The sequence below is a fragment of the Oryx dammah genome, unplaced genomic scaffold (assembly GCF_014754425.2).
Source record: "Oryx dammah isolate SB20612 unplaced genomic scaffold, SCBI_Odam_1.1 HiC_scaffold_24, whole genome shotgun sequence".
Lineage (NCBI taxonomy): Eukaryota > Metazoa > Chordata > Mammalia > Artiodactyla > Bovidae > Oryx > Oryx dammah.
Window position 1 is genome coordinate 85239049 of NW_024070208.1, and position 15279 is coordinate 85254327.

At 49.2% G+C, this 15279-nt stretch overlaps 1 protein-coding gene and 1 pseudogene across 7 annotated transcripts; both read left to right on the plus strand.

Annotated features, from left to right (window-relative positions):
* Positions 1 to 1497: 1497 nt before the first annotated feature.
* Positions 1498 to 14585, plus strand: CFAP97D2 (CFAP97 domain containing 2). 7 transcript variants are annotated; one of them, XM_040267502.1, is made up of 5 exons: positions 1502 to 1875; positions 3976 to 4056; positions 4940 to 5058; positions 5400 to 5523; positions 14085 to 14585. In XM_040267502.1, the coding sequence occupies exons 1-5, from the start codon at positions 1786 to 1788 to the stop codon at positions 14319 to 14321; spliced, it is 651 nt and encodes a 216-aa protein (XP_040123436.1). In that variant the 5' UTR covers positions 1502 to 1785; the 3' UTR covers positions 14322 to 14585. The 7 variants fall into 7 exon arrangements, 3 of the variants coding, with proteins under 3 accessions (XP_040123436.1, XP_040123437.1, XP_040123435.1); XM_040267503.1 differs by lacking the exon at positions 14085 to 14585 and adding an exon at positions 5930 to 6294 and having other exon boundaries at positions 5391 to 5523; XM_040267501.1 differs by having other exon boundaries at positions 1503 to 1875; positions 5391 to 5523.
* LOC120883396 lies at positions 11224 to 11918 on the plus strand (annotated as a pseudogene).
* Positions 14586 to 15279: the final 694 nt, after the last annotated feature.

A 15279-nucleotide genomic window follows, 5' to 3' on the forward strand; every position in this document is an offset into this window, starting at 1 on the left:
ATCATGTGAATGAGCAAATCAAAAAAGGCCCTGGTATTTATTTTCTGCAGAACATAGGTAGAAACTTTTAATATTAAACATTCAAATCTAGAACCATGTAAAAATTCACTACTTAAAAGTTCACAGAATGCAGAATGGTGTCATGGATCGGGTCTTGGACAGAAAAGAACCAGTGGAAACCAGCACTGTCTCTCGCTACAAACTGGACTCTGGGCCTTCCGAGCCTTCACTCCTGTGAGTGATTCCTCAGTGTGTGCGAATCCTTGCCAGTTCCAGACTCTTCCCTTAGGACAAGCCCTGAGGAGCTCCGGACCAGCAGACTTTTCTCCTCTAATCTTGTTGAGAATGTCCTAGCAGCTGAAACTCAGCTCCAGCCGGGGTGGACGGGCTAATGGGAGCCAGACCAGGCAGCTGATGGTGACCTCTCTGTTCCTGGGGGCAGGTCCAGTTTCTCCAGGTCCTCTGCCCTGGGCCCCACCGTCAAGCCGATCAAATACAAATGTGAATCGAGTGGCTGGGGGAGAGCAGGCCCAGGTGGACGGTCAGCACACAGCTGGGGGGCAGGTGCAGCGAAGCTGCTCATTCAAGGCCCTCAAGCGCCCTGTGACTCGGCCAGTCTCTGCTCTGCCCTCCATGCCCAGGCTGTCCACACAGTGTGAGCAGACTGGACAGAGCAGCTTCTGCCCCAGGCACCTGGCAAGGTGCTGAGGCCATCAAAAACCTCTAGCCTGTGTGGCCAATAGTCTCCAGGAAAAGACAGACGAGAGTCATGTAGACCCACGATTGAATGGAAAGTCTCAGATCCCCAGCTGCAGCCTCAGTCACAACACCAGTCCTGTGTCCCATCATCGCTAACGGCAGATATCCGCTAAGCACCATGGACTGTGCGCTTGATCAGTGCCTGTAAGCAGGTAAACAAAAATAACTTCACAGAACTCTTTTGACTGTGACGTGCAGGCTTTATAGGCTAAGAAATTTTAAGGCAGACTTAAAGGGCCGACTAGTTTTAGGCAGTAGTTCTTCCATTTATCTTCTACTGTGCAGAGCCCAGTTCCTCACAATGTGCCCCTTCCCGCAGAGTGGCACGGTGAGCTCCCATTCACTAAACCTGTGCTGCAGGGCTTTGAAATGGGTGCTGTAATGCGGTGAAGAGCAGGATTCTGAAACGAAAGTAGCTCTGCCATTCTGTCATTAACCTGTTCCTCCAAGTGTGCCATCCTCAGAACTATGCATGTAATTCTGACAAAGGAGAATGACTCAGAAGATAATGCTATCATCACTTTATTTCCTTGGTCTCACAGAAAACCCTCTGCTAACAGAAAAAGCTGGGGAGAGAGGAGTGGCTTAAAATGGCTAAAACGTTCTGTCTTCAAGTCCACTGGAGAAAAAGTTACTGAAGATCAGCCACCTAAGCTGCAGGTAAAAATATTTGGAATTGTCCAAGTTATTGTAAAATTCAAAGGCAGAAGAGGAGGGACTAAGGACGGGAAGGGGAGGGGGAGGGTGCAGGGAAGGAGAGGAGGAGCAGATGGAAGGGCTTGGTTGGGGGAGAACGTCTTCCCCTTGTTCCCGAGTGTGCCGCGCTGCGGTCGCGCCTCAGAGTGGTATCACTGAGAAGATGCCCCTGGAGGGAAGGGCATTCAGCTCCTTCTGCCAAGCACAGAGGCCACTCTGCGGTCTCCTCCCTTCCCGGAGCTTGGGTGCCATGGAGACTGTCACGTGACCCAGCAAACACAGTCATCCGGGGCTGCACCGGACAGGCGTCCACTCTCTGTCTTCTCTGAGATGCTTGGAGGCCACCGACTGACCCTTTCCCATGGCAGGGGGTACCTGCAGGGCACGTGGGAGAAAGCCTACCAGGATCACAGGAGAAAGGTAGGGCGGGTGTGCAGAGCGGAAGCCACAGCGCCCCTGGAAGCCAGAGGTGAATTTTCTTTTTGGAGATGGAATAGGTGAAATGGCATATCCTTAAAAGGTAGGCCATGCCATACGACAACAATTCCATTCAATAGACTATGGCTTCCAAGCGCCACGTTTTAGGACCATCCTTCCTCAATCAGGGCGTATTTCCCCTATCGAAACAGCTCCAGAGGGGACTGCCGCTGCTGCTGCCGCCAAGTCGCTTCAGTCGTGCCCGACTCTGTGCGACCCCACAGACGGCAGCCCACCAGGCTCCCCCGCCTCTGGGGTTCTCCAGGCAAGAACGCTGAAGTGGGTGCCATTGCCTTCTCCAATGCATGAAAGTGAAAATTGAAAGTGAAGTCGCTCGGTCGTGTCCGAGGGGACTAGGATTGGACTTTTGTTTCTGTTAAGAGATATATTACTATTTCCATCTATCTGACGCAAACGTGGGTCTCATTTGAGACGGCGGCCCTGTGGTCCCGAGTGGCTGGGCAGTCTTCTGCCCTCGAGACCTCTCAGAGCCATCCAGGCGCAGGGTGCTGGCTGGCCAAACAAAGAAGCGGCTGTGTGGGAATCAGGGCGCCCTGGAGTGATCTGAAGGCGTGAACCCAAGGCCCCCGCTCCTCCTGGGGCATCGCCCGCCTGGGCGCAAGTTTTGCACGGTGCCTTGTCACCTGGCCTTGCACCTGCGTCCCTGTGGGAGCCCCTAGGAGCCTCTTGGCTTCGCCCCAGTTCACCTCCCTTCCTGCGACCCCTGCTCACTGAGAACAAGGACGGGCATGCAGCCTCCCTGTCCCCCTCCTCACCTCCCCCGTCTGGGAGGGTGGCCGCTCTGGTTGCCCAGAGCACGTCGGAGCACTAAGGAGCTGTGGGTGGGAAGGACTCACCCCGGTATCCCTGTGGTTCCTCTTCTGTACTCAAGTGGGGTCAGTTCTCCTCACTGCTGGGCTGAGAACCCCTGAGGGTTGGAAGGGACTCGGTGCAGCTTTAGGATGACTGGGCCCCTCCCCCAGCCCACAGCACTCCCAGAGAGAGGCCCCTCTCCATGTCTGGGCAGGGCCCTTCTCATCTCAGAACCTCGTCTCACCCATTCATGCTAAGAAAATTACCTTAATAAAACAGAAATTGCTGCTGATATTTCCTTAACAAAAGCCCGCAGCGCCTCCACTTTCCTCTGACCCCACCCTAACAGGCTTGCTCCACGGCAAGAGGGCATGAGTCTGGCTCACCTCTGCCTGCTCCCACGCCCTGGGTGATAGGGCAGTGCGGACTGTCCAGCCTCATCCGGCCATGTCCCTTTCTTGCCTGTCCTTCTGGGGTCCCCTTACTTCAGGGCACAAGTGCTGGTTTTCCAAGACCCCTGGCCAGCTCCCGGCTCTCTGCGAAGACGCCTGCTCCGTCACCACATGGCCCTGTGGGTTCGGGTCCCAGATGCCCGGAGCTCAGGTCCTCACACTGGAAAGACAACAGTCGGGGAGCTGCCACTTCCAGGCGATCAGATCAGAGGTCTCAGCAGCTGGCGGTCTGTGAGCAAGTGGCCAGAATAGGGGGTTCCTTATTATTGCAAGTGTAATGCTTATGGCCCTCGTGCACTTCACCCATCACATTTTAAAATACAAACTCTTCCCTTGTTTGTACGATCTCTGATATGAAACTCTGCATGGGTCATTTTGCACTTAATCAATGGCTAAGACGCTAAAGCTGAAAATACTGCTGGAGGCTCAGAAATTAGAGTCCAGGGGACTTGGGGACGCAATTCACTGTCTCAAATCCGGGCAGTGCAGAGTGGAAACGTCGGCGGGTAGTTCTGTTTGGTGAGACCTCATCCCACACACACTCGATTCTTTCCTTGACAATGACCATGTTGGGCCATGTCTGAGGGCTGCCTGTTCCCCTCCCGGGGATGCTCAGGTTCTGAATCAAGCACTTTCTGCCCAGGCCAACTTGATATCTCCGGCACTGCGAGAAAGAAACCGCATGTGTTTCCAGGGCCCAAGAGCAGAAGCTGCCCAGTGAAAACTCAGGGTGATTGACTGGTGAGGGTGCGTGGGTCACACTGCCTGCTCTGCGCAGGTGCAGGAGGCCCGGCCGGTGGTGGACAGCCGCGCCCCGCTGACCCTCAGTCACCTCCGCCTGAAGCTCGGCAAACTCAAGGTAAGTTTCAGTTCTACTCCACTTACTGTTACAGCCAAGGCAACACAAAAAATATCAGCTTAAAAACCCAGGAAAATGAAAAAAGCAGGCTCATAGGGAGTAAACAAGTCATGTATCAAAACTAAAACGCCTCTAAGCAGCCAGTTAAGTCTGTCTTGCCTGGAATGGAGCTGGTGACAACTGAACCAGAAATCTTCCTCTAGTCTCCCTGCTTACCTGGCAGGGATCCAGAAGTGTGGAGGGGGCAGAGGGGACCCACAATGGCAATTTATTCAGCACAGATCTAGAGTAATTAATTAGCATTGTTCCTGTAAACCAGACCCTTTCATGACCACCTCAAAATTTCTATTTCTTGGAGTTGAAGCCATCTGGTGAGAGTGAGCATCGCTCCCAGAGCAAAATGCTGCGAGCTTCCCGTGCCCTCAGCGTCAGCCTAACCGGGCAAAACACAGAGGAGCAAATTGGCAGATCAGTCCGTTCAGAACCCAAAATACAGCAGGAGGGCTTTCATTTCCTCTGGCCTCAAACCTTCTCTTCTTCTGAGCAGTATAAAATCTCCCTCTTAAAATATAAAGTGATTTCCTTTGTATTTCACTGACACAGCTCAGGTTTTCAGGGGTGACCTAATTTCTTTCTCCCTCCCTGTTACTTCTACTCCAAGTCTGTGAGATTTGGCCCCGCCCTCTGGTATCCCAGTTAGGACACAGGAGCCCACCAGCTGCCCTGGGAGTGGCCGCAGCAACACGCGCAGGGAAAACAAGGCCCAGGGGCGGGGCTGCAGGCCCCCTGGACAGGGCTGCGCGCGGGGCGGCCCTGGCACGGTGCTGGCACGGCGCTGGCACGGCGCTGGCACGGCGCTGGCACGGCCGGTGTGTCTGTGCAGCTGGAGGAGGGCCGGCTGGCCGTCATCGACAGGGACAACCATCTGCTGCTGGAGAAGCTGTCCTGCATCGTGAGGACCGGGGGGTGGACCCGCAGTGGAGTCACCTGTGCGCATAGGAGGTGAGGGGGCCCCACCCACGGGCAGGACCGGACTGGGCAAGCCAGGCGCCTGCACCCCCTGCAGAAAGAGAGCGAGTGCCTCCAGAGTCAGGCCGGTTCCCACCGTCAGCGGCACCTGGACGCAAGCAGCAGCTCTCATGGTCGCAGGCCCCAGTCCACACCGGCCCTGCCAAGCCCGTTCACTTCACCGTGAATGAGAGGGGACACTCCTGCTCAGGAAACCTTCCTGCCCAGGAGGCTCCCAGCTCCTTCTCTTGAAATGCGGATGAGAGTTGATGCCACTACAGGCTTCAACTCTCTCCATGTTTCAACAGCTATGCTGTTTTTTGGAGTCTAAACAGGGAGAAAAGAGAGCAGGAACTTTGCAGCCTGAGAGAGAAAAACCTGTTCTGGAGAGGGTCACAAACTCAGCTCAGGACCCGTTCGCCACACACCCTGTGGAAGGCAGACCCGCCACCAGAGGAGGTACCTCACCTTTCTACTCCTTCCAGCCCAGAGCTGTCTGAGTTTCCCATCCCCTTCATCAGCTTCATCACCTGCACGGACACACAAACTCTGCTACTTGGGGGCATTTTACTCTATTGTCAGCAAACGTGTGCCGAGTGGTCGTAGCTTAGTAACGGAAGACGCAGAACAGCGACTCAGCTGAGGGGTCCGCCCACCCCTCCCTCACTGAAAATGACGTGTGTGCTAGTCACCTGAGGGGTCCGTCCACCCCTCCCTCACTATGGACCGTAGCCTGTCAGGCCCCTCTGTCCATGGAATTATCCAGGCAAGAATACTGGAGTAGGTTGCTGAATACTGGAATGGGTTGCCTTCTCCAGGGCATCTTCCTGACTCAGGGATTGAACCTGGGTCTCCCACATTGCAGGTAAACATCTGAGCCACCAAAGAAACCTCCTTGAAAAATTATAAGGAGATAGAAATGAGCTCAGTTGATCAATTATAGCTTGTAGGAGAAACGTTTGGTGAAAAGCCTTCCTCAGTGGGAAGTTCTGTGACAATCCTGAAATAGTGGTCCCACGACACTGCACCCAGAGAGGCGAAGGAAATTAATGATCTGAACGTGTTTGCCAGATATTTTGAACTGTATACTCTCCCTTTTCATCTCGTCCTAGTTACTGGCAAAACCATAATTCTGAATGAAAAAATGATTTTACTTTTGACCTTAATTATCCTGTTTATGAACGTCCCAATGAATCCAATTAAAGGGCTGTAAAACCTTCACCCGCCCCATCTGCCGACACGGCTCTGGTATTTCGGGGACTTGCTTTCCCTTGAAATACAGCCCATCACGGGGAACAACGCTAGATATCAAAGTTTAAGTAAACACTTGGTGCTGAGTCTCCCCCTTCCCCCTGCCCCCCCCCCCGCAGCCTGACCCAGACCCCTGCAGGGGCCCAGCTCTGTGAGGTGGTTTCTGAGCCTGCAGGCATGTGAGTGGACTTGGCTCTGCTAATGCCTCTCTCCTCATTTGGGGGGAGTGTTGAGAAGCCCCCACCTTCCTGCCTACTTGCCTTGGACACTTCTTGCAGAATCCGGAGGCACGGAAAGAACACATACATTTCACAACCATACGTAACTTACAAGTAATTACTAATAACAGGCGCACCTGCTCGGCCCCGTTCCAGAACACCACAGCATAGTGAAGGCCACAGGAAAGGGAATCATGAGTGTTCCGGTTTCCCAGCACGTGCGAAAGCTGTGTTTACAGTATACTGTGCATTCCTTAATTAAAAAAACTGCAACACTCTAATGCTAGAAAATGCCAGCCGTCTGAGCCTTCAGTGAGTCATAGCAATGACATAGCAGGTCACTTAACAAATATAATAACAACGAGAACCTTTCAAATATGGTGACAGTTACCAAAGTGAGACACAAATACACAAGGAGAGCAAATGCTGTTGGAAAACCGGCGCCAGTGGGCCTGCGGGTCATAGGGTCGCCCCAAACCTCCCGCTTGTAAACAATGCAGCGTCTGTGGAATGCAGTGAAACCATGTGCTAAAGCACTCAGAAAATCTGGCTTGCAATTTATACTGAAAACATGAACAGTTCATTACAAACCGTTATTTCTAAGTATAAAACTAATACTTGTTTAGTGTAAAAAATGAAGTGTCGACAGGACAGAGTGGGCAGGTAAACGGTGGGCTTCTCCCAGTGTGAACTCTCTGGAAGCCGTCGTTGCCAACATCTTGCTCAGAGCTCTGGCTTGTCTCCTGTGTAGAGTCGCCTGTTTAAACAGAAACAGCACCGCACCCTACGTAGTTTCTCCCAGGTGTTCATTTCATCCAACAACATGTCGTGAAGACAGTTTCCCGGCAGCGCATAAAGATCTCCATCCCTTTCTAGCAGTTACAAAGTATTTTTGCACAGATGTGCCCTAATTTATTTCGTCAGCCCCCTAACTATAGAAATTTAGGTTGTTTCCAGGTTTTCACTATTCCACATGAATCTGTGATAATCATCCTAGCCCATGTTATTTTTGCAACTTATAGTCCTAGAGGTGAAATCATTCAGTCCGAAGGTGCACACTTAATTTTCTGATGCTACCAAGCTGCCCTTGAGAAGCGCCCAGCAATGTGCACGTCTCCTTGTGACGGCTGCTCCTGAAACTCCTGTCCCCTCACACTCTGGCCTCCGGATTTCTTCTGCAGAGTAACTGTCAGCACCTACCTTTGTCAACTTCCTACTGGTGTTGTAGCCACGCGTTCCGGAAAACAAACTCACTCAGAAGGACAATGCAGATAGTGGAGTGCAGTTTATTACACCAGCGGGCCCAAGGCAGAGTCTCCTCTTAGCCAAGGACCCCAACCAGTTATTGTGAAAATCTTATATACCCTAAGTGTACATGCCCAAACCCACCTCCCCCAATTCTCTGAAACTAGTCTGAACAAATGAAGAGAAAGATACAATCAAAGTTAACCCGTGTTCATATGCCTTAAGCCTAGGTGTTAACAGTGGACAATTATCAATAGGCCTGTGGTCATACCCCAGTAAGCATAATAGAACTGATGATTCTATTCGGTTACACAGATAATTAGGGTATTCTTTTAGGCAATGGAGAGTCTAGGTATGAGCCCTGTGGTTCTTCCATGGTTGGGGGGGTGGGGAGTCTGGTTTTCCAGTTGGTATGTCGTTTCCATAGATCCTGGGCATAGAGCTCCAAGTCCACAGTCCGGCCCAATATGGAGTCCTGCTTTCAAGACGGAGCCTGCTCTGTCTGTTTCCTCCTACACTGGGGTGTCTCCTTTAGTTTTTAACATGCATTCTCAATATTTAATTTTTCTATTATCGGTGTCACAAATATTTCCCCATTATTATTTATCATTTCACCTAGTTTATCTCTAAGTCATCAAACCTGTGACTCTTTTCCTTCATGGCATCTGGTTCTTCTGCTGTACATAGAAAGGGCTCTTTCAAGCTAAGATTGGAAAAATATTCTATGTTATCCTTAATGTTTCATAGTTTTCCTGATTCACTTTAAATCTTTAATTAATATAGAATTTAAAAAACATGGAATTTTTGTTCATAGTGTGAGAAAAATTTTCCCCAAATTTATTGCTTAAAAAATACCAGTGTATTATATCAGAATCTTTCCATACTTGACACAGACTACTTTCCAGAGGGTTACAGGCTCACACCCTAGAGCACAAAAGGCTCCTGGGTCCTCCCAGATGGAGAAGGGGTCACCCTGCATGCCCTTCACGTGGGTCCTGGGCCTTTTCCATTAGGGTGTCATGTGTTTACTCCTCTGGTTTACAAGACTAATTTTGTTTGTTTTTTACATCATTTAATTCATAATATTTCCGTGTCATTTTACGTCAGATTTGCATCTTCTAAGTGGACTCTGCAATTTTGGTTTATAGTCTAGTCTGAGTGGCTCTCCCCCCAGTCTAACCCATGTATATTTATTGACTTAAGTATTGTATCGTGTTTGCTCTCATTTCTGTTTTTTTTGTTTGTTTGTTTATGTTTCCTTACTTTTTCCCCGTTTATCATCTTGTTTAGCATATGTCAAGAAAATGCTTGGATCCTGTGCTTCAGATTCATTCTTCATTTATTTACTTTGACTCCCCTGAAACCTTCCTTTTACAAAACAGGAAACAGATAAAGCCCACAAGCAAAGGGAGATGTTAAAGCCAAACAAAGAAAGAGAAAACAGAAGCGCCTCGCAGCAGGGTTTCCTGCACTTTATTTGAAGTGTCACCAGCTGTGCGGGGTGTTTAAGTGTGGGGCCAAGGAGCTGCCAGGATAGGACAGCAATCAAAGCGGGGAAGAGCTCCCAGTTTTGACAAAGACCAGACCCCAGGGAGCCGGCGGGCAGGCGTCCCAGTGCTGGGCTCCCGGCGAGGTCATCGCTGCTCTGTGCTTCCCTTTGTGAAAACACAGCCATGCAAAGCACAAGGAAGCAACTGCCAGCTCATTGCCTCTGGTCCCAGGTCAGAAATGTGACCTGAGTGTCACAACCCAGACCCCAGGGCAGCTCCCTCCCAAGTGGCCAGCACACCCGGTGTGGAGTTTCCGACCTCAGCTTCTGTGCAGGACGAGGGTGGGGACAGGTGCAGGACAGAGGGATGGACGCCGCGCTGCGGAACTCCCCTGCTGAGGGTCCCCTTCCCTGCCTGGAACCCGCAGGACTTTCCCTTGACAAGCCCCTGGCCTCTATCCTTGGAAACACAGGGACTTGGTCAGCATCCAGGGGGGAGTAGGGGTCGCAACAAAAAAACCAAGCCATTTGAAAACTGCAGGTTTAGGGAGGAGAGAACTCTGTTATAGGACCAGAAAGTTGGAAGATGGTCCACAGAAAGCCCAGTAGCTACCCCTGACCAGCTGTCTGAAGACTGATATCCCCTCCCCAACGTCCGGTCAGCTAAGCCTGGGGCCTTCACTGGTCAGGCGCAGACAGGATACGCTGCAGTTTACACTGAAAATTCCAGAAAATATGCTCATTGACTTGGCAGAAAAAAGCAGCCCTTCCTCTGGCGCCCTGATTTCTTCACCAGAGCAGCGTCTCCTCAGTCTTTCTGTAGTTTTTGCTAGTTTAGATATTAACTTGCAAAGTATCTCAAATATTTTGAAGGAAAGGTTTCAACCTTTCATCTTCCTTACACTTTCAAATCCTCACTTATCCCTAACTCCAAACTGAGAAATCACTTAACTGATTTGATAACTTTTTACTAAGGGAGGATAAGATTTCTAAAAGATCAACCGATAAAACCCACTAGGCACCCTGAGTTTGCTGGAGCCTGCAGTCCCTAGAAGTGTGTATTATTGTAATCTAGTGCCCCAGCCCCAAATAACCGACACACGTGAGAAGGAAACGAAAGCAGAACAAACACAGTGACCCTGAAGAGCAGCAGTGCAGCGCTCCTGCAGCCAGTGCAGAGGGCACGAGGCTGACCCCGCACTCACTCGGCCCCCATGAGCTTCCATCGCTCCTTTGTAGAGAGAACCCTCTCCAGAACTCACGTCAGGGTCAAATGTTTGCAAAAACGACTACCACAGTGCCTGGCGTTTACTTGGCAAGCATGAAATCATGAAATATTATTTTTTTCCTTCTTTACTGTATGCATCTGCCACACAGGATGAAAACACTAACCAAAAAAAGCGCTAACTTGAAAGGTGTACATGCCCCCCATGTTCACAGCAGCACTGTTTGCAGCAGCCAAGGCATGGAACCAACCCAAGTGCCCACCAGTGGAGGAAGGGGTAAAGAAACCGCAAGATACATGGCTAAGCGTATAGATATTATCCAGTCACCAAAAAGAACGAAATCTTGCCATTTGAGAAAACACAAATGGACCTCTTGGGCATTATGCTGAGAAAAATAAGTCAGACAGACAGAGAAAAACAAACACTGTGCAATCTGTCTTTTATGTGAAATATAACAATAATAACAGACTCAGATACAGAGAACAGATTGGTGGTTGCCAGAGGTGGGGGTGGATGGTGGGAGGCATGGGTCAAGAGGGTCAAAAAGCTTAACAAAGACAGAGCCTTTGACATTATGCAAACCCCAAATTCTGTTTATCTAAAATCCTTAATGAATAGCACATGAAGAGGAGCTTCTTTGGCAGTTCAGGGGTAAAGAATCTGCCTGTCAATGGAGGAGACAGAGGTTCGATTCCTGGCCTAGGAAGATCCCACACGCCCTGGAGCCACAACTACTGATCCTGTGCTCCACCAGAGAGGCCACCGCAGTGAGAAGCCCATGCATCTGAGAGCAGCCCCGCTCACGCAACTAGAGAGCGAGCCCGTGCAGCTGTGGAGGCCCAGTGCAGCCGTGAATAGATGCATATGTGAAAATTTACCCTTCTGCCTCTGCTGCCACCATGGTGCCGGTAAAAAAGTTTATGGCGAAGGGGGGGCCAAAAAAGAAGCCGGTCGTGAAGTGCACTCTGGACTAGGCCCATCCTACAAAAGATGCTGGTCATGGATGCCACCAAAACTGAGCCATTTCTTCAGGAGAGGATCAAGGTGAATGGAAATGGCTGCAATCTGGGCAGCGGTGTCACAACAGTCAGAAAGAAGCAAAAGCAGGGTCACTGTAACTTCTGGGGTCCTTTTCCAAAAGATATTTGAAATATCTTACAAAAAATGTTTGAAGAAGAATAATCTACATGACTGGTTACGCAGAGTTGCTTAAGGGCAAAGAAAGTCATAAGCTGTGTCATTTCCAGATTAATCAAGATGAAGAGGAGGAAGAAGATGAGAATTAAAACTCAGTCTAGAATATTTGTATAAGTTCTTAAATAAAATTTATCAACCCCCCAAATTTTTTTTAAAAGAACACATGATGGGCAAGTGGTACTTTAAGATATTTGCCCACTTCCAGGACTTTATGATCTTGGTGTGTGTGTGTGTACTGGGAATAAATGAATGGTGAAACTTTAGGGGATGCTGCCTTTAAGATTATTTCAATTCTTACATGAGAATATTGAACTAGGAACTGGGTGACATTTTTACATAGGTGACTGAATTTAATTATTAAATAGTCTTGTATTATCATTCAATGTGTTTTATGAGAGCCTACTACTTACCAAGCATTCAGCATCCAATAGGGATTTATTAGTTTAGGCTTATAGGTAAAGGCGAAAGAGAACACAATAGGTTCTAGTGAAAGGTTTTAGCCATTTAAGATAATGGGGAAAAAACAGCATGGTTTTTTAGAAATTTATTTTTAACTGAAGGAGAATTATGATACTGTGTCGGTTTTTGCCAAACATCAACACGGATGAGTCTTAGGCACACGTGTGTCCCCTCCCTCTTGAGCTCCCCTCCCGCCTCCCACCCCTCCCCGCTCTGCTTGTTTCAAGCCACAGGATTCCATCAGCGTGTCGGCTGAGGTGGCTCTTCTACCTGCCAATATGTTTTGGGAATATCTTGTGATCATGCAGCCTATCCCTTGATGGCTTGTGTGCCTGATCACTCCTTACCTGTATCGTGCAAATAAAAACGAAGAATTCAGCTTCTAGTATTTCACGTGAGACTTTGCACTGTGTGGTGCCCCTGACACATGCGGTGTGCAAGGCCAGGGTAAGCAGACACGCTCCAGGGCAGGACATGAGTGACAGCCTTCATTCTCTCCTCTTCCGAGTCCTATCGCATCCACAGCAGAGAAAGCAGCTCTCATCTACCCTTTCCCTGAGAGACCTGGACGACTAGGTCCCATTGCCACAGTCTCTATCCAAGGGCAGTTCCCACCACAGTCTTTCAGGGAGGGATGAGGGAAATAACAGAAAAAAGAAAACTTCTGGGATGTGGCTGACTTTCTGAAGGCCCAGCACCTTCCAACACCAACAAGCCAGAAGGTTCAAAGGGAGATTGTGGAAGTACCAATTTAGTATAAAAGTACTTTGACCCATTTCAGAAAGATTTTCCACAATACAATTGACATAGCAGAAGATCATCTGATTATTTAGATATTTCTCAAAGAATAAGGACAAATGGCTAAGAAACCCATGAGAAGATGCTCAATACAATTAGGGGAATGCAAGTCAAAACCACAATGAGAACTCATTCCACACCCACCAGGTGACTAAAATCAAAACACAGAAGACAGGAGTTGAGCTGGGCTGTGAAATTGTGCAGCCAACCTAGGAAACAGTCTGGCCTCTAAAGTTAAGCACAGATTTGCCATATCACTTAACAATTCCACTCTTTGGTATACACCCAAGAGAATTAAAAACACACGTCCACACAAAGAATTGTACAAGAATGTTCCATCAACTGATGAACAAATGAACAAAATAGGATACAACCATACTATAGAATATTATGCAACCATAAAAAGGAATAAGGGACTTCCCTGGTGGCTCAGACAGTGAAGAATTTGCCTGCAATGCAGGAGACCTGGGAATAAAGTTCTATACATGCTGCATTGCAGATAAACATTGAGACATTCTGCTCAGTGAAAGAGGCCCTATACAAACGGCCACACAGTGCATGATTCCATTTCTATGAAACGCCTCGAATGGCCGGTCCGTAGAGACACAAAGTAGATTAGTGGGTGCCAAGGGCTGGGGAGGGGAACTGGGAGCCTTAGCTGCACGTGGCCCTTTGGGTCAGAACGATGGAAGGTTCCTAAAATTGGATCTGGGGACGACTGCACAGTGTAGCAAAACCACTGAAAATACAGCTTGAAACGGTGAATTTTATGTCATACAATTATGTCTCAATAAGGCTGTTATTTTTTTAAAGAGGGCCAGGAAGATCTCCTGGAGGAGGGCATGGCAACCCACTCCAGTACTCTTTTCTTGCCTGGAGAATCCCCATGGACAGAAAAGCCTGGCTGGCTGCAGTCCATATGGTCACACAGAGTCAGACATGACTGAAGCAACTTAGCATGCACGCAAGGCTGTTATTTTTTTTTAAGGTTATATAATTAATTCTAAATAAAGTAGAATTGTCAATGAATTTAAATACTTCATTTCCCAAGTGCTCTAGAAAACTGGCATTTTACCGTCTTTACCTAAGAAAAGTGTTTGTTCTCAACATGCACTTTTGACCCCATGGGAACTGAAGCTGAAGTTCAGCAAGGCCACCTCCTGGACCCAAAAGACGAAGTGGAGGGGAGGACTCAGAACAGAGGAGGAGGAGAAGGCGCGCCAGAAGCTGCGGTGGACAAACGGCAAGGCCGCCACGGCCTCCTGGGGCAGCCCCCGTCCTCGGGGACGCTGCCTCCCACCCTGGCCAGGCCTCCTCCCCTTATCACGCCCGGGCAGCCACACGCGTGTGAGTCAGCATGCCAACTGTGTGTGAGCACAGGATGTCTGAGCAGATGATGGAGCAAAACTATTTTCTGTGCTTCTAGGGCTGATAGCTGAAAACAACTTATGCAGAGTAACACTGGGAGCTAAAGGCTTTTGAAGTAGATTTTTCTCTCTAGTTAAGAACACATACTCTGTTACCATATTTTGTGTTGTTGTGGATTTGTGTATAATTTTCAGATGTATTTGTATAATTTGCCTTAAAGGTCTGTGATTATTACTTTAACAAATACCTAAATAAATCAGATTAAACCTACTCAATATGATGAAATTACACCCAGGTCCCAAGATACAGAACCTAAGAAGTAAGAGGACTCAGTAGGTCTTGGTTAGAGGCCTGTGTATGTGTGTGTGTGCCAGGCCCTGGGACAGGCCTGAGGCTCCAGACAAGAAGATGGACGTGGTCCCGCTTGACAGAGCTGGACCCCCCGTGAGCACCATGGTGCGTATTTAGTAAATACTTAGCTGTATTTAGCTCATACTGCAGGATTAGGGTGGATTCTCCCCTGAAATAAAAGAGGAGAGCTAGGAGCTCACATCGCCCTTTCCTGCACGAACCCTTGAAGATCCACAGCCCGTCTCCTCTCAGGCTTCCAGGTCCACGTGGAATCACCCAGGGTCTTCCCTGCTCCCAGCACACAGGCCCTTCAATGACGGTGTTTAAAATCATAGGCCTGGAGTCAGACAGACCTGGATGTGAGTTTTGACCCTTCAGAGGATTCTCTGAGTGACTGTGAGAAGATTACTCCGCCTCTCTGAACCCCTGTCGGCAGAGAGAGCTGGTGCCAGAACCTGGCCCAAGACGAATTTGACCTTCATTATGTTAGGGGGAATCCTCAGAACCCCTGCAAGCTGTCCACACCCCTTCCCTGTCCAGAAGCCTCAAACCGGGCTTAGTACTATGTCAAGATTCTTGAGCTCAGTGCCAGATTGCCAGGAAAAGCCCTCCA